Source organism: Neomonachus schauinslandi, chromosome 9 (genome assembly GCF_002201575.2).
Source record: "Neomonachus schauinslandi chromosome 9, ASM220157v2, whole genome shotgun sequence".
Taxonomy (NCBI): Eukaryota; Metazoa; Chordata; class Mammalia; order Carnivora; family Phocidae; genus Neomonachus; species Neomonachus schauinslandi.
In genome coordinates this window covers 115,120,845-115,135,723 of record NC_058411.1, presented here as the reverse complement: position 1 = coordinate 115,135,723, position 14,879 = coordinate 115,120,845, and the positions used below count along the sequence as shown (strand labels likewise).

Sequence of the window (14,879 nt, the reverse complement as noted above, 5' to 3'; positions counted from 1 at the left end):
TATATATATATATATATATATATATATATATATATATATATATATATCTCCTGCTATTTAAGCTTTAAGAACATTTTACGTTATTTAAAACTCTGGATAAACATAATTTGTATGAACTTTATAAAATTCATACATGACATGGATATGCCATTATTTAAAGAACCAGTCATCCATTACTAAGTAATTTCATGTTCTTCCCTCTGACAGCAAACTTTCTGATGGGTATTTTTGTACAACAAGCTTTTTCTGTATTTCTTTCAGGACAGAGTCTCAGATACAAAGGATTAAATTTTGCAATATAATATTGTGAAACACTGATAGTAAGTTGATTCTCTCAAAAGAAAACTGTTTACCAAATACCCATTTCCTACTGTTAAAAACAATAATTAACTTGGGGGACTAGGGAAGATGGAGGAGGAGTAGGGGACCCTATTTCAACTGGTCCCCGGAATTGAGCTGGATATCTACCAGACCACTCTGAGCACCCAGGAAACCAGCCTGAGATGTAAGAAGATCTGGATCTCCACAAACAGAAGATTGTAGGCGGTTGGTTTCGAGGTACAAAGTAGGGAGCTGTGGTTCCACAGCCAGATATCGGAGGACAAACGGCAGCGGAAGGGTGCCTGGCCATGGGGATCCTACACCGCCGTTGAGCAACAGCCTCTCGATCGCTGGGGACGGGGCACAGACTTGCAGACCAGTAGCAGTGGGGAAAGGACTTTAGGGCAGCCCCCGGGGCAGAAACCCAGAGCAGCGGGGTCACGCGGGCAAACTGGGAGCGGCTGGCCGTTTTAGAAGCACAAAGGGCAGAGATGTGCCCACCTGGAGGTGGAACTGGGGGCGTTGCGAAGGGGCGCACAACCCAGAACGCTGTTTATAGCAGCATGGACAAAAACGGAGACAGTGAGGCCTGCAGAGCTCACTGAAGAACAGACTTCGATCTCTCTGCTCTGAGGCAGAGGGTTGGAAATGGTCTCTTCTGCTCTGACGTGACGAAGAGACATGGAAAGCTGCCAGGGAAAGCCGCCAGAGAACAAAAGCCCCCAAAACTGATTCCTGCTGAGCCCATCCTCCGCCACCGGGGGGCAGGGCAACTCTGCCCAAACAGGGTTGGCTGAGTAACAGCGCAGCAGGCCCCTCCCCCAGAAGACAGGCTGGGAAAACAAGAGGCCAGGAACCCTAAGGTCCCAAGAAAACAGGTGCATCTTGCTTGGGGTCTGGACAAGAATTTGGACTCTATACATTCCCTCAAACACCCATCAACAGAATGACTAGGAGGAGGAACCCCAAAATAGAAAAGACTCAGAGATTATGACTTATGCTGCAGATTTACAAATGGATGCAGATATAACCAAGATGTCGGAGATGGAATTCAGGCTAGCAATTGTGAAGACAATGGCTAGAATGGAGAAATCAATTAATGGCAACATAGAGTCTCTAAGGGCAGAAATGAAACCTGAATTGGCAGAACTTAAAAATGCTATCAATGAGATCCAATCCAATCTAGATAATCTAACAGCTAGGGTAACTGAGGCAGAAGAACGAATAAGCGACCTGGAAGACAATATATTAGATAAAAAGGGAAAAGAGGAGGCCAGGGAAAAACAACTCAGAATCCATGAAAATAGAATCAGAGAAATAAGTGACCCATGAAGCATTCCAATGTCAGAATAATTGGAATCCCGGAGGGAGTGGAGAGAGAGGACTAGAAGATGTATCTGAGCAAATTGTAGCTGAGAACTTCCCTAATCTGGGGAATGAAACAAACATTCGTGTCCTAGAGGCAGAGAGGACCCCTCCCAAGATCAAGGGAAACAAGCCAACACCCTAGCATGTAATAGTAAAACTTGCAAATCTTAGAACCAAGGAAACCATCTTAAGGGCAGTTAGGGGGAAGAGATTCCTTACGTACCGAGGGAGGAACATCAGAATAACGTCAGACCTATCCACAGAGACCTGGCAAGCCAGAAAGGGCTGGCAAGACATATTTAGGGTACTAAATGAGAAGAACATGCAGCCAAGAATACTTCATCCGGCAAGGCTTTCATTTAGAATGGATGGAGAGATGAACTGCTTCCACAACCAGCAGAAACTGAAAGAATATGTGACCACTAAGCTGGCCCTGTAAGACATATTAAGGGGGGTTCTAGAAAAGGAGAAAGACCCCAAGAGTGGTATACAACAGAAATTTATAGGGACAATCTATAAAAACAACGTCTTCACAGGCAACATGATGACAATTAATTCACATCTTTCAATAATCACTCTCAACTTGAATGGCCTAAATGCTCCCATAAAACGGCACAGGGTTGCAGATTGGATAAAAAGACAGGACCCATCCATATGCTGCCTACAAGAGACTCATTTTGAACCTAAGGATACATCCAGAAAGTGAAGTGAAAGTGAAAGTGAAGGGATGGAGATCCATCTTCCATGCCAGTGGACCTTAAAAGAAAGCTGGGGTAGCACTTCTTATATGACAAATTAGATTTTAAACTAAAGACTGTAGTTAGAGACAGAGAAGGACACTATATCATTCTTAAAGGGTCTATCCAACAAGAAGATCTAACAATTGTAAATATCTATGCCCCCAACACGGAGGCAGCCATCTATATAATCCAACTGTTAACCAAAATAAAGAGTCATATCGATAACAATATATTAATTGTAGGAGATCTCATACTCCACTCTCAGCAATGGACAGATCATCTAAGCAGAAAATCAACAAGGAAACAAGAGCTTTGAATGACACACTGGACCAGATGGACCTCAAGATATTTACAGAATATTCCACCCTAAAACAACAGAATACTCATTCTTCTTAAGCGCAAATGGAACTTTATCCAGAATAGACCACACCCTGGGTCACAAATCAGGTCTCAACTGATACCAAAAGACTGAGATTACCCCCTGCATATTCTCAGACCACAATGCTTTCAAACTGGAACTCAATCACAAGAAAAAATTTGGCATAAATTCAAACGTTTGGAAGCTAAAGACCACTCTGCTTAAGAATGTTTGAGTCAACCAGGAAATCAAAGAAGAACTTAAACAATTCATGGAAATCAATGAGAACAAAACACATCTGTCCAAAACCTATGGGATACTGCAAAGGCGGTCCTAAAGGGGAAATACATAGCCATCCAAGCCTGACTCAAAAAAAACAGAAAAATCCCAAATTCACCAAGTCTACACCTTAAAGAACTCGAGAAAAAGCAACAAACGATGCCTACGCCACACATTAGAAGAGAAATAATTAAAATTAAAGCAGAGATCATGAATTAGAAACCAGAAACACAGTAGATCAGATCAACGAAACTAGAAATTGGTTCTTTGAAAGAATTAATAAGATCGATAAACCACTGGCCAGACTTATCCAAAAGAAAAGAGAAAGGTCCCAAACTAATAAAATTATGAATGAAAGGGGAGAGATCATGACTAACACCAAGGAAAGAGAAACAATTATTAGAAATTATTATCAACAACTATATGCCAATAAACTGAGCATCTGGATGAAATGGAGGCCTTCCTGGAAACCTATAAGCTGCCAAGACTGAAACAGGAAGAAATTGACAACCTGAATAGGCCAATAACCAGTAACGAGATTGAAGCAGTGATCAAAAACCTCCCAAAAAATAAGAGTCCAGGGTCTGATGGATTCCCTGTGGAATTCTACCAAATATTCAAAGAAGAAATAATACCTATTCTACTGAAGCTGTTTCAAAAAATAGAAAAAGAAGGCAAACCTCCAAACTCATTCTATGAGGCCAGCATTACCTTAATCCCCAAACCAGGCAAAGACCCCATCAAAAAGGAGAATTTCAGACCGATATCCCTGATGAATATGGATTGCAAAATCCTCAACAAAATTCTAGCTAATAGGATCCAACAATACATTAAAAGGATCATCCACCACGACCAAGTGGGATTTCTCCTCCGGATGCAAGGGTGGTTCAACATTCGCAAATCAATCAGTGTGATAGAACACATTAATAAGAGGAGGGAGATGAACCATATGGTTCTCTCAGTTGATGCAGAAAAAGCATTTGATAAAATACAACATCCTTTGCCGATTAAAACTCTCGAGTATAGGGATAGAGGGAACATTCCTCAAGTTCATAAAAATCCATCTATGAAAAACCCACAGCGAATATCATCCTCAATGGGAAAAGCTGAGAGCCTTTCCCTTAAGATCAGGAACACGTCAAGGATGCCCACTCTCGCCACTATTGTTCAACATAGTACTAGAAGTCCTAGCAACAGCAATCAGACAACAAAAAGAAATAAAAGGTATTCAAATTGGCAAAGAAGTAGTCAAACTCTCGCTTTTCGCAGATGACATGATACTTTATGTGGAAAACCCAAAAGACTCCACCCCCAAATCACTAGAACTCACAGCAATTCAGTGATGTGGCAGGATACAAAATCAATGCACAGAAATCAGTTGCTTTCTTATACACTAACAACGCACCTGTAGAAAGAGAAATTAGAGAAACAATTCCACTTACAATAGCACCAAAAACCATAAGATATCTCGGAATAAACCTAACCAAAGAGGGAAAGGATCTATACTCTAGGAACTACAAAACACTCATGAAAGAAATTGAAGAAGACACAAAAAGATGGAAAAATATTCGATGCTCATGGATCGGAAGAATAAACATTGTTAAAATGTCTATGCTACCCAGAGCAATCTATACCTTCAATGCCATCCCGATCAAAATTTCAATGACATTTTTCCCTCAAAGTGCTGGAACAAACATCCTAAAATTTGTATGGAATCAGAAGAGACTCCGAATTGCCAAGGAAATGTTGAAAAAGAAAAACAAAGCTGGGGGCATCACGTTGCCCGATTTCAAGCTATATTACAAAGCTGTGATCACCAAGACAGCATGGTACTGGCACAAAATGGACATATAGACCAACAGAACAGAATAGAGAACCCAGATATGGACCCTCAACTCTACGGTCAAATAATCTTCGACAAAGCAGGAAAAAACATGCAATGGAAAAAAGACAGTCTCTTCAATAAATGGTGCTGGGAAAATTGGACAGCCACATGCAGAAGAATGAAACTTGACCATTCTCTAACACCATTCACAAAGATAAACTCAAAGTGGATGAAAGACCTCAATGTGAGGAATCCATCAAAATCTTAGAGAACATAGGTAGTAACCTCTTTGACATCGGCCACAGCAACTTCTTTCAAGATACACCTCCAAAAGCTAGTGAAACAAAAGCAAAAATGAACTTTTGGGAAGTCATCAAGATAAAAAGCTTCTGCACAGCAAAGGAAACAGTCAACAAAACAAAGAGGCAACCCATACAATGGGAGAAGATATTTGCAAATGACACTACAGATAAAGGGCTGGTATCCAAGATCTACAAAGAACTTCTCAAGCTCGACACCCAAAAAACAATCAAGTCAAAAAGTGGGCAGAAGATATGAAAAGACACTTCTCTGAAGAAGACATACAAATGGCTAGCAGACACATGAAAAAATGTTCATCATCATTAGCCATCAGGGAAATTCATATCAAAACCACATTGAGATACCACATTACACCAGTTAGAATGGCAAAAATGGACAAGGCAAGAAACAACAAATGTTGGAGAGGTTGTGGAGAAAGGGGAACCCTCTTACACTGTTGGTGGGAATGCAAGTTGGGACAGCCACTTTGGAAAACAATGTGGAGGTGCCTCAAAAATTTAAAAATAGAGCTACCCTATGACCCAGCAATTGCACTCCTGGGCATTTACCCCAAAGACACAGAGGCAGTGAAAAGGGCCATATGCACCCCAATGTTCATAGCGGCAATGTCCACAATAGCCAAACTGTGGAAAGAGCCGAGACGCCCTTCAACAGATGAATGGATAAAGAAGAGGTGGTCCATATATACAATGGAATATTACTCAGCCATCAGAAAGGATGAATACCCAACTTTTACATCCACATGGATGGGACTGGAGGAGATTATGCTAAGTGAAATAAGTCAAGCAGAGAAAGTCAATTAGCATATGGTTTCACTTATTTGTGGAACATAAGGAATAGCATGGAGGACACTAGGAGAAGGAAGGGAAAAATGGGGGAGGGGAATTGGAGGGAGAGATGAACCATGAGAGACTATGGACTCTGAGAAACAGGGTTTTAGAGGGTAAGGGGGGAAGGGGGATTGGTTAGCCCAGTGATGGGTATTAAGGAGGGCACGTACTGCATGGAGCACTGGGTGTTATACGAAAACAATGGATCGTGGATCACCACATCAAAAACTGATGATGTATTGTATGGTGACTAACATAATAAAATTAAAAAAAAAATAACTTGAAATACAAATTTAAGATAATTTCAACTCTTCTTCAAGTACAATAAACTACTGAGTACTTCCAAAACTAAACTACTCCCTTATACCTGTAATCTTTTTTTAGAGTTCGCATGAGGTTTCCACAGCACTCTAGATATTGCTTATCAATATGAAGATAGAGGCAAGATCTCAGTGTTAACTCAAAAGTCTGGCAGGTCACAGATTCTGATGATCTATCCACACATATATCTCCACCAGCAAACTTCTCATGAAAGTCACTCTGTTCCAAATACAACCTTTAAGATAAAAATGTGAGTCTCTTTTTATGAACTGCTGTCAATAGAATTCCCTTAATCAAAACTCCAGAGTCCCATTTTTACATTTAGTCTTAAAATTACCACCTATTACAGAGAGAAACTTCCCCCCAAAATACCATTCAATGAAAGTTTTTCAGCCACTTCTGCCTTAAGGGTCAAGTACTGAGTAGGTCTTTTTAGCCACTGGGCCTCAGGCAGTGAATAATGGCCATTAGACAAACGGTGCTGTGTGGGTATTAATGACTTACTTCATAGTGCCTAAGGGCTAAGATGCAGTTTTAGCAGGGTGCGTGTGTGTGTGCGTGCGCGCGTGTGTGTGTATGTACTGATGCCTGCACATGACCCAGGCTTTCAGAAATATCTTCTGTATGAGTAACGGCAACTCCCAATGGATATAGAGCACATGAAAGTCTGTGGGTTTTAACAAACAAGGAGGCCAAATCGAACGCAATGTCTTCTTGCATTCATTAGAAAGGATAAACTACAAAGGTTTTTATTTTTAAGGGTGGAAAGCCCTACCTGGCAAAAATAAACGGTTACTAAATAGTAACTGCACAGATTCTGCTATTTCAATCATCCAAAATCTTGCAGGTATGTATCACCTTGCAAAGTTAATTGCCAGGAGTGGATCATGAACATCATCCAGTTCAAGATGCCTTTCAGCAATGGACTGCATCTTAATTAGGTTCTCTTTGGTCACCTGCTGCTCAGTGAGGACCTGTGCAGTGGGATCTCCATGTCGAAGACGCGACTGCACAGATTCCAGAAATAGGGTATACAAGCTTTTTCTTTCTGCATCTGAAACATAAAGAAATATGTACAGTAAACTATGTTCTGGTAAATAATAGTAAGTAACATCAAGAAATATTAAGTAGTTTTATCTTAATATAGCCTGGTATTTTTCCTTTGGCCTATGAGAGTCTATCCCTGTTTCTTTACTTCTATAGTACAGTACAACTAAATAATTTTATATCCAGTTAGACAACTGTCAAGTTCATAAACATTCAAAGTATAAGCTAATTTTTTCTGAACGGAGTAATACCGTAAGCAGGATGCTTAAAAGTTATCACCATAGTGGATACCACATTTCACTGGGGAAAACACTTCTGATAGTGGCCCTGGAAACTCATTACATTTTATTATTCAGTCAAAAAGGAAATATTCCGCAAAGTGAAAGTATTATTTAAATAAAATAACACAAAGTAATGTAACATTGTTTACAAACAAATAATTAAGGTCACATATATACCTTTCAAGTCTTTTTAGTCAGTTGATAAAACTTGAAGTATATTACTTAAATTTTATCAAAAAAGGGCATAAATCATATCAAGATTTTTCTCAAAATCTATGATCAAGTCTGAATTGCTAAACCAACAAATTCCTATCTACCAGGGTTTATACTTATGGTCCTCAACAGCTAAATGCTGCACTGCATTAAGAAATGCCAGGAAATTATTTTTTAAAGGACTAGTTCTAAGGAATCAAGACAAAAGAAAAAGCATGTGGAACTTATTATCACCGCTATCACTACCTTTGAAACACAGTGCTAAAAGTTTCCAGTGAGGACAATCTTTTCAATCAGGAGCAGTAATTTGATCAAGGTGATAATTTCCACAAAAATAAAAGGCTTTGATAATTTTCAAACTACAAAATAATTACTATCTGTCTCAGGATGACAAGAGTAAAGAGAGAACAGTTGCCTGAATGCTGAAGGATACATGAAGAAGGAACCTGCTACCTCTGGCTGTGTCCTGGGATGTGGTGCTCTCCACACACTGCAGGTTCTTCAGCAGCTGCATTGACTTGCCAGCCATAATTATCTGCTTAAGGACAGGTTTGAGGAAGGACACCATGGTATGCTGCCTGCTGGAGGGCCCCTGGTCACTGCCAGAACTTGCACTAGCATTATCACTCATTTTTTCTTCATTTTCTGTCTTTTCCGATACGCTGTATAGTGTATAAGTTGCATACCAAAAGTCTCTGTGATTTACTGGAACATTTTTGTTTCTATAGAGATTCAAAAGAATTTTAAATTTCAACTTTTCTGCCGTAAAAACAATATATATATCTGTTCTAGCTTAGGCATGTTGTCCAGACATTCCAAAACACAGTAATATCAATTATTAGTAAAATGAAGCAATCTTCAGGCAAAATGGGGCAGAGGTTTTATTTGACTTCAGTTTAACACAGAAAAGTGGAGAAATACTCTGAATGGCACAGGTAAAATTTAACTAAGTAGGAAGTTTCGAATTGGAATTAAACAAAATATGATTACTTTGATTCTCTTTAGAGGCAGAATAAAAATTTACCTATTTGCCATTTCCTATAAAAGTAATCTCCAGACTTCCGCATCTTCTTTTCTATATAGATTATTTTTTTTTAATGTAGGCTCCACATCCAGTATGTCCAGCCCAACATGGGGCTTGAACTCAAGTTCCCGAGATCAAGACCTGAGCTGAAATCAAGAGTTGGACACTTGACAGACTGAGCCACCCAGGTGGCCCTCACAGTTTTTTTTTTTTTAAGATTTCATTTATTTGTCAGAGAGAGAGCGAGCACAAGCAGGGGGAGCAGCAGGCAGAGGGAGAAGCAGGCTCCCTGCTGAGCAGAGAGCCAGACTCGGGACTCAATCCCAGGACCCTGGGATCATGACCTGAGCCGAAGGCAGACGCTTAACCAACTGAGCCATCCAGGCGTCCCTCCACATAAATTCTTAACTGAACTGCTTTTAACAATGAAACAATGGTCACTCATCACTTTTTTTTTTTAAGATTTTATTTATTTATTTGACAGAGAGAGACACAGCGAGAGAGGGAACACAAGCAGGGGGAGCGCGAGAGGGAGAAGCAGGCTCCCTGCGGAGCCCGATGCGGGGCTCGATCCCAGGACCCTGGGATCATGACCTGAGCCGAAGGCAGACGCTTAATGACTGAGCCACCAAGGCGCCCCTCACTCAACACCCTTTAAGAATAACCAGAATCCCATTTTCACAAAAATTATCACGCAAGATCAATGAAAAACAATATAACGACAGACATGATTAAGTTAGAGAAGGCCTGCTAATTTATATGAGCACTGTGTAAACAGGGTTACCTTTTCAGAGCTATAAGGACTTAATGTTCTCCTTTCTGATGAGTTAAATGGATAGCTATCCAGAAAAACCATACATCTAAACAGACTGCATAATTTAAAACCGAGTTAAGAGAGTTCTACGTTGCAGTTTGTATGATTCTGTTCAGAAAAATCAGTTAACTGAAGGGGAAATCATAATAAGTGAATTATGATTTTCCCTAATTGTTTTATTAAATATTATACTAAGAACATTAATAAAAAAAACCTAGCTAATTTGGAGAAATAAATCTATTAGAGGAATTTTTTTTTTAAGGATTTTATTTATTTATTTGACAGAGAGAGACACAGCGAGAGAGAGGGAACACAAGCAGGGGGAGTGGGAGAGGGAGAAGCAGGCCTCCCGCCGAGCAGGGAGCCCGATGCGGGGCTTGATCCTATGACTCTGGGATCATGACCTGAGCCGAAGGCAGACGCTTAATGACTGAGCCACCCAGGCGCCCCTAGAGGAATATTCTATAATATTTTCATATCTTTCATCCTATTGATAATTTATAATGGGAATTAGTTGAAGCCATTTGATATCACCTAAATTCATTTTATGGGAAGCAATGTGCCTTTTATAGTACCAGCCAAACATAAACACACTACCATTTAAAAAACAGAATTTGCTAGGAAAAGCTGTAAACTGACATAATAAAATTTGGAAACATTATTTTTTTGGTACCTGACATCCCCTATAAAAATGCAAAATAACTTGTTTACGGTAAAAACACAGCTTTGTCACTCACACTGGTCTCCCTCAGTATCACCTGAACTAACAAAAGTACATGATTTTCCAGTGAGAGAAAAGAGGTACAAGCAGTGCCCCATATTTCCCAATATGTGTGTGGGACCCAACCTCTGGATGATGAACTCCCTAGCGCAGTCACAGAGGTGCCCATGCACGATCCACTCATCCACAATCTGCAGGTAGGGTCGCACTGTTTCCACCCAGAGAGAGAACAGCAGCGAGACCTGAGGACAGAGTGTGCATAGTCAATTCTCGGAACTCCCTTGTCTCTGGATAAAATGAGGTTTAAACATTTCTGATAAACTTTTTTTTTTTTTTTAAGAGAGAGAAAGAGAGAGAGCATGTGCACGAGGCAGGGGGTACAGAGAGGGAGAGAGAATATTAAGCAGGGCTCCATGCGTATGGAGCCTGACAGGGGGGCTTGGTCTCACAACCCTGAGGTTATGACACGAGCCAAAATCAAGTGAGATGTTTAACCAACTGAGCCACCCAGGCGCCCGTCTGAAACACCTTTTAAAAAATGATCGGATTTCTGTTTTTTGACAAAAAGAAATTAAAAATCCCAAACATACTCTATACAATCCTTATGAAAACTCACCTAAATATGAGATGACCACATTGTCTGTAGTCCATACAAGGACTCTCTTGAGAGTGAAAGTTAAAGAGGGACAAGAGTTCTAAGCTAGATAGTTGAAACTGAGGTTCAGCTATCCTATCTAAAGCATGCTATTAACAAATTGTCCATTAAGAATGAGGAAATGATTTCATTCTATAGTTCCCGGTAGGAAAAAAACTGCATAGCTGAAAGAAATCAACCTGTTTTATACTGAAATGCAGTACCAAAATGGTGAGAAAACAAAGTTACATCAACAAACTAGGGAACACACCCAAAATGTGTATCCAAACAAATATGCAGCTTTCTAGATTCTAGTCTCTAGATTCTAGTCTCTTGTTACTTTTTTAAATTGTGGCAAAAAAAAAGTAACACAAAAATATACTATCTTAAGCATTTTTAAGTGTACAATTCAGTAGTGTTAAGTATATTTATATTGTTGTGAAAACAGATCTCTGGCATTATGCTGCGAAACTGAAACTGTACCTATTAAACATCTTCCCTTTTCTCCTTTTCCCAGTCTGTGGCAGCACCATTCTATTTTCTGTTTCTATGAATTTGACTACTCTAGATACCTTATATAATAGATTTGTATTTTTATTGAAAAAAGAGTTACTGCAAATATCTATAGAAGTCAGCTAGGTATTTTTCACATCTTGCTTTTATGTTTTGCTTTGTCCTTGCTGCATCCTCCCCATGATCTCTGTGATTAAAGCCAAGAAGCCAGTTTCCTGTAGCCTTGAATTTAGAAGCTAATTTAAAAACTCTGAACACCTGTCTGACACAGTGTGATTTAAGCACTATTTTACAAAGAGCTATAACAGGCTATCTACCACTCCTTTGGCTGAACAGAATGGAGTCATACAACTTAGGACAAAGGTCTTACATACCGTCTGCTCAGAGGCTTCTCCAACATTGTCATATTCAAGAATGGCCTTGTACAGTGTGTTGAGTAGGTGAGATGCCCGAACAACATTTCGAGTGTCGGGTGGAACTTCTGCTACTCCAGTACTAAATACTTTATGCAGAACTTTGAGCTGAGCCAGTCGAGGTGACAACTTGTCCACCACTATGGCAAGAGTTATCGTGGTGTCTGCAAAATATTAAGAAATCAAAGTCATTAGCAAGGAAGAGTATCTGCATCGAGAATGTGATATAAATGCTAAGTCACTTATGGAAAGACATGGCAAACTGGAGGGTGGTGGGTTTTGTTTTGTTTTTTTTTTAAGATTTTATTTATTTGACAGAGAGAGACACAGCGAGAGAGGGAACACAAGCAGGGGGAGCACGAGAGGGAGAAGCAGGCTTCTCGCGGAGCAAGGAGCCCGGTGCGGGGCTTGATCCCAGGACCCCGGGATCACGACCTGAGCCGAAGGCAGACGCTTAACGACTGAGCCACCCAGGCGCCCGAGGGTGGTGGGTTTTAATCTCATATCATAAGGAGCTAATTTCCCTAAAGAAAGAAAAAACAGCTCAAAAGACAAATAATGTATAAAAGAACTGACAGTTAAGCAGAAAGGAAATAAAAGTGATTCTTAAACATATAGAGATACTTGACCTCAATTATAAAAGAAAACAAATTAAAACTACACCCGGCAAATAAAAAACAGACTTCAGTGGGCTACTCTATTAGTGAGGGGGTGGTTACTACAAAGGGGAGCAAAAACAAGTTTTTTCATGGGGATGGCAGAACTCTGTATCCTGAAGATGGAAGTGAATATACAAATATACACATGTGATAAAGTGTAATTATACACGAAGATATTATTCCTCTCCCCATAAAATAGCAAGTACCTGCAAAACTGGTGAAACTCATGTCAGGTCTGCAGATCAATTAATGTATTGTGCCAATGTCAATTTCCTAGTTTGGATAACATAATATAATTATGTTAAGGTGGGAATTATTGGGGGAAGTTGGGTGATGGGAACCCGGGACTTCTGGGTACTGTTTTTTTGTAGTAGTTGAAAATGATAGTAGAGGGCAGGCAGAAGGTGACACTGGTTACCATTTTATACCTGTTTGATAACACAGTGTTGATAACATACTGTTGGCAAGTGTGTGAGGAAACAGGTATTCATATACATTGCTGGCAACTATTCTCTATGGAGAACCATGTAGCAATATTTATCAAAGTCACACATGCCATCACATACTCTTTAACCTAGGAATTCCATTAAGAATTTATGCTATAGGGATGGGAAAAGATGGCGAGAGGTAGGGGACCCTTTATCAAACAGTCCCCTGAATTTAGCTGGATATCTACCAAACCATTCTGACCACCCATGAAATCAGCCTGAGATGTAAGAATATAAATCTAGATCTCTACAAACAGAAATATCTCCCACGGTCTAGAGGTAAGAAGCTGGGAGCTGTGATTCTGCGTGCAGATATCGGAAGATAAACAGAAGGGGGAGGGAGCCGCCATAAGCTGGTGCTGGGAACATGATATAACACCGGAGCACAAAAGCATCCTGCACTGGGGACAAGGCACAGACTTGGAGACCGATAGAGGCGGGGAAAGGACTTTAGTGCAGCCCCCAGACAGGATCCAGAAGCTGCGGGTGCTTGCACGTGGACTGGGGGTGGCCCGAAGTTTTATTTATTTATTTATTTAGAGATTTTATTTATTTACTTGACAGAGAAAGACACAGCGAGAGCAGGAACACAAGCAGGGGAAGTGGGAAAAGGAGAAGCAGGCTTCCCGCCGAGCAGGGAGCCCAATATGGGGCTCGATCCCAGGACCCTGAGTTCATGACCTGAGCCGAAGGCAGATGTTTAACGACTGAGCCACCCAGGCGCCCTGGTGGCCCGAAGTTTTAGAAGCAAAAAGGACAGAAACAGGCCGGCTCTGGGTTCCACTGCTGGGAGTGTCGCTGTGGGGTGCACAACTGGAGAGGCTGTGGTTTTTAGCAGTGCAGACAGAAACGGAGACAGTGTGGCCTGCAGAGCTCAGTGAAGGTCAGACTGCGATTTCTCTGTTCTTAGACAGAGGTTTGGATGTGGTCACTTCTGCTCTGACTCTTGGAAGAGACATGGAAAGCCTCCAGGAAGAGCCGCCAGAGAACAACATCCCCCCAAAACCAGTTTTCACTGAGGCCCCTTCTACCCCCCAAGAGGGGGCAGGGCAACTCTGCCTAAGCAGGGTTGTCTGAGTAACAGTGCGGCAAGCCCCTCCACCAGAAGACAGCCTGGAAGAACAAGAGGACGACAACCCTAAGGTCCCTATAAAACAGGTGCATCTTGCTTGCGTCGTGGTTAATACTTTGGACTCCATACATTCCCTCAACCAGCCCCCAACAGAATGACTAAGAAGAGGAACCCCTAAAGAAGAAAAGGATCAGAGACTATAGGCCGCTGTCACAGAACTAATGGATATGGATATAAACAAGATGTCAGAAATTGACTTCAGAGTAACAATTATGAAGTCAGTATCTAGGCTTGAGAAAAATATTAGCAACAATATAGAATCTCTAAGTGCAGAAATGAGATCTAATCAGGCCGAACTTAAAAATGCTACGAGTGAAATGCAGTCTAAACTGGATACTCTGACTGCCAGGGTAAATGAGGCAGAAGAATGAATTAGTGGGCTAGAGGATAAGATGACAGAAAAGAACGAAACCGAGGAGGCATAGGAAAAACAGTTTAAGTCCAAGAGATCAGACTGAGAGAGATTGACACAATGAAACGCTCCATGTCAGAATTATTGGGCTCCCTGAGGCGGGGGAGAGACAGAGGTCTAGAAAATATATTTGAGCAAATCATAGATGAGAATTTCCCTAATCTG

The 14,879-nt window shown here is 40.8% G+C and overlaps 1 protein-coding gene across 2 annotated transcripts in view; it reads right to left on the bottom strand.

The window, feature by feature from the left end:
* TUBGCP5 (tubulin gamma complex associated protein 5) overlaps positions 1-14,879 on the bottom strand; it is a 119,307-nt gene that overhangs the window by 27,261 nt on the left and 77,167 nt on the right. For both annotated transcript variants that reach the window (XM_021680469.2, XM_044918445.1), the window contains exons 11-15: positions 11,985-12,187; positions 10,590-10,705; positions 8,358-8,626; positions 7,222-7,417; positions 6,410-6,598 (exon numbers count right to left, since the gene is read on the bottom strand). In XM_021680469.2, coding sequence (XP_021536144.1) covers positions 6,410-6,598; positions 7,222-7,417; positions 8,358-8,626; positions 10,590-10,705; positions 11,985-12,187 — 973 coding nt within the window. The remainder of the gene's footprint in view (positions 1-6,409; positions 6,599-7,221; positions 7,418-8,357; positions 8,627-10,589; positions 10,706-11,984; positions 12,188-14,879) is intronic.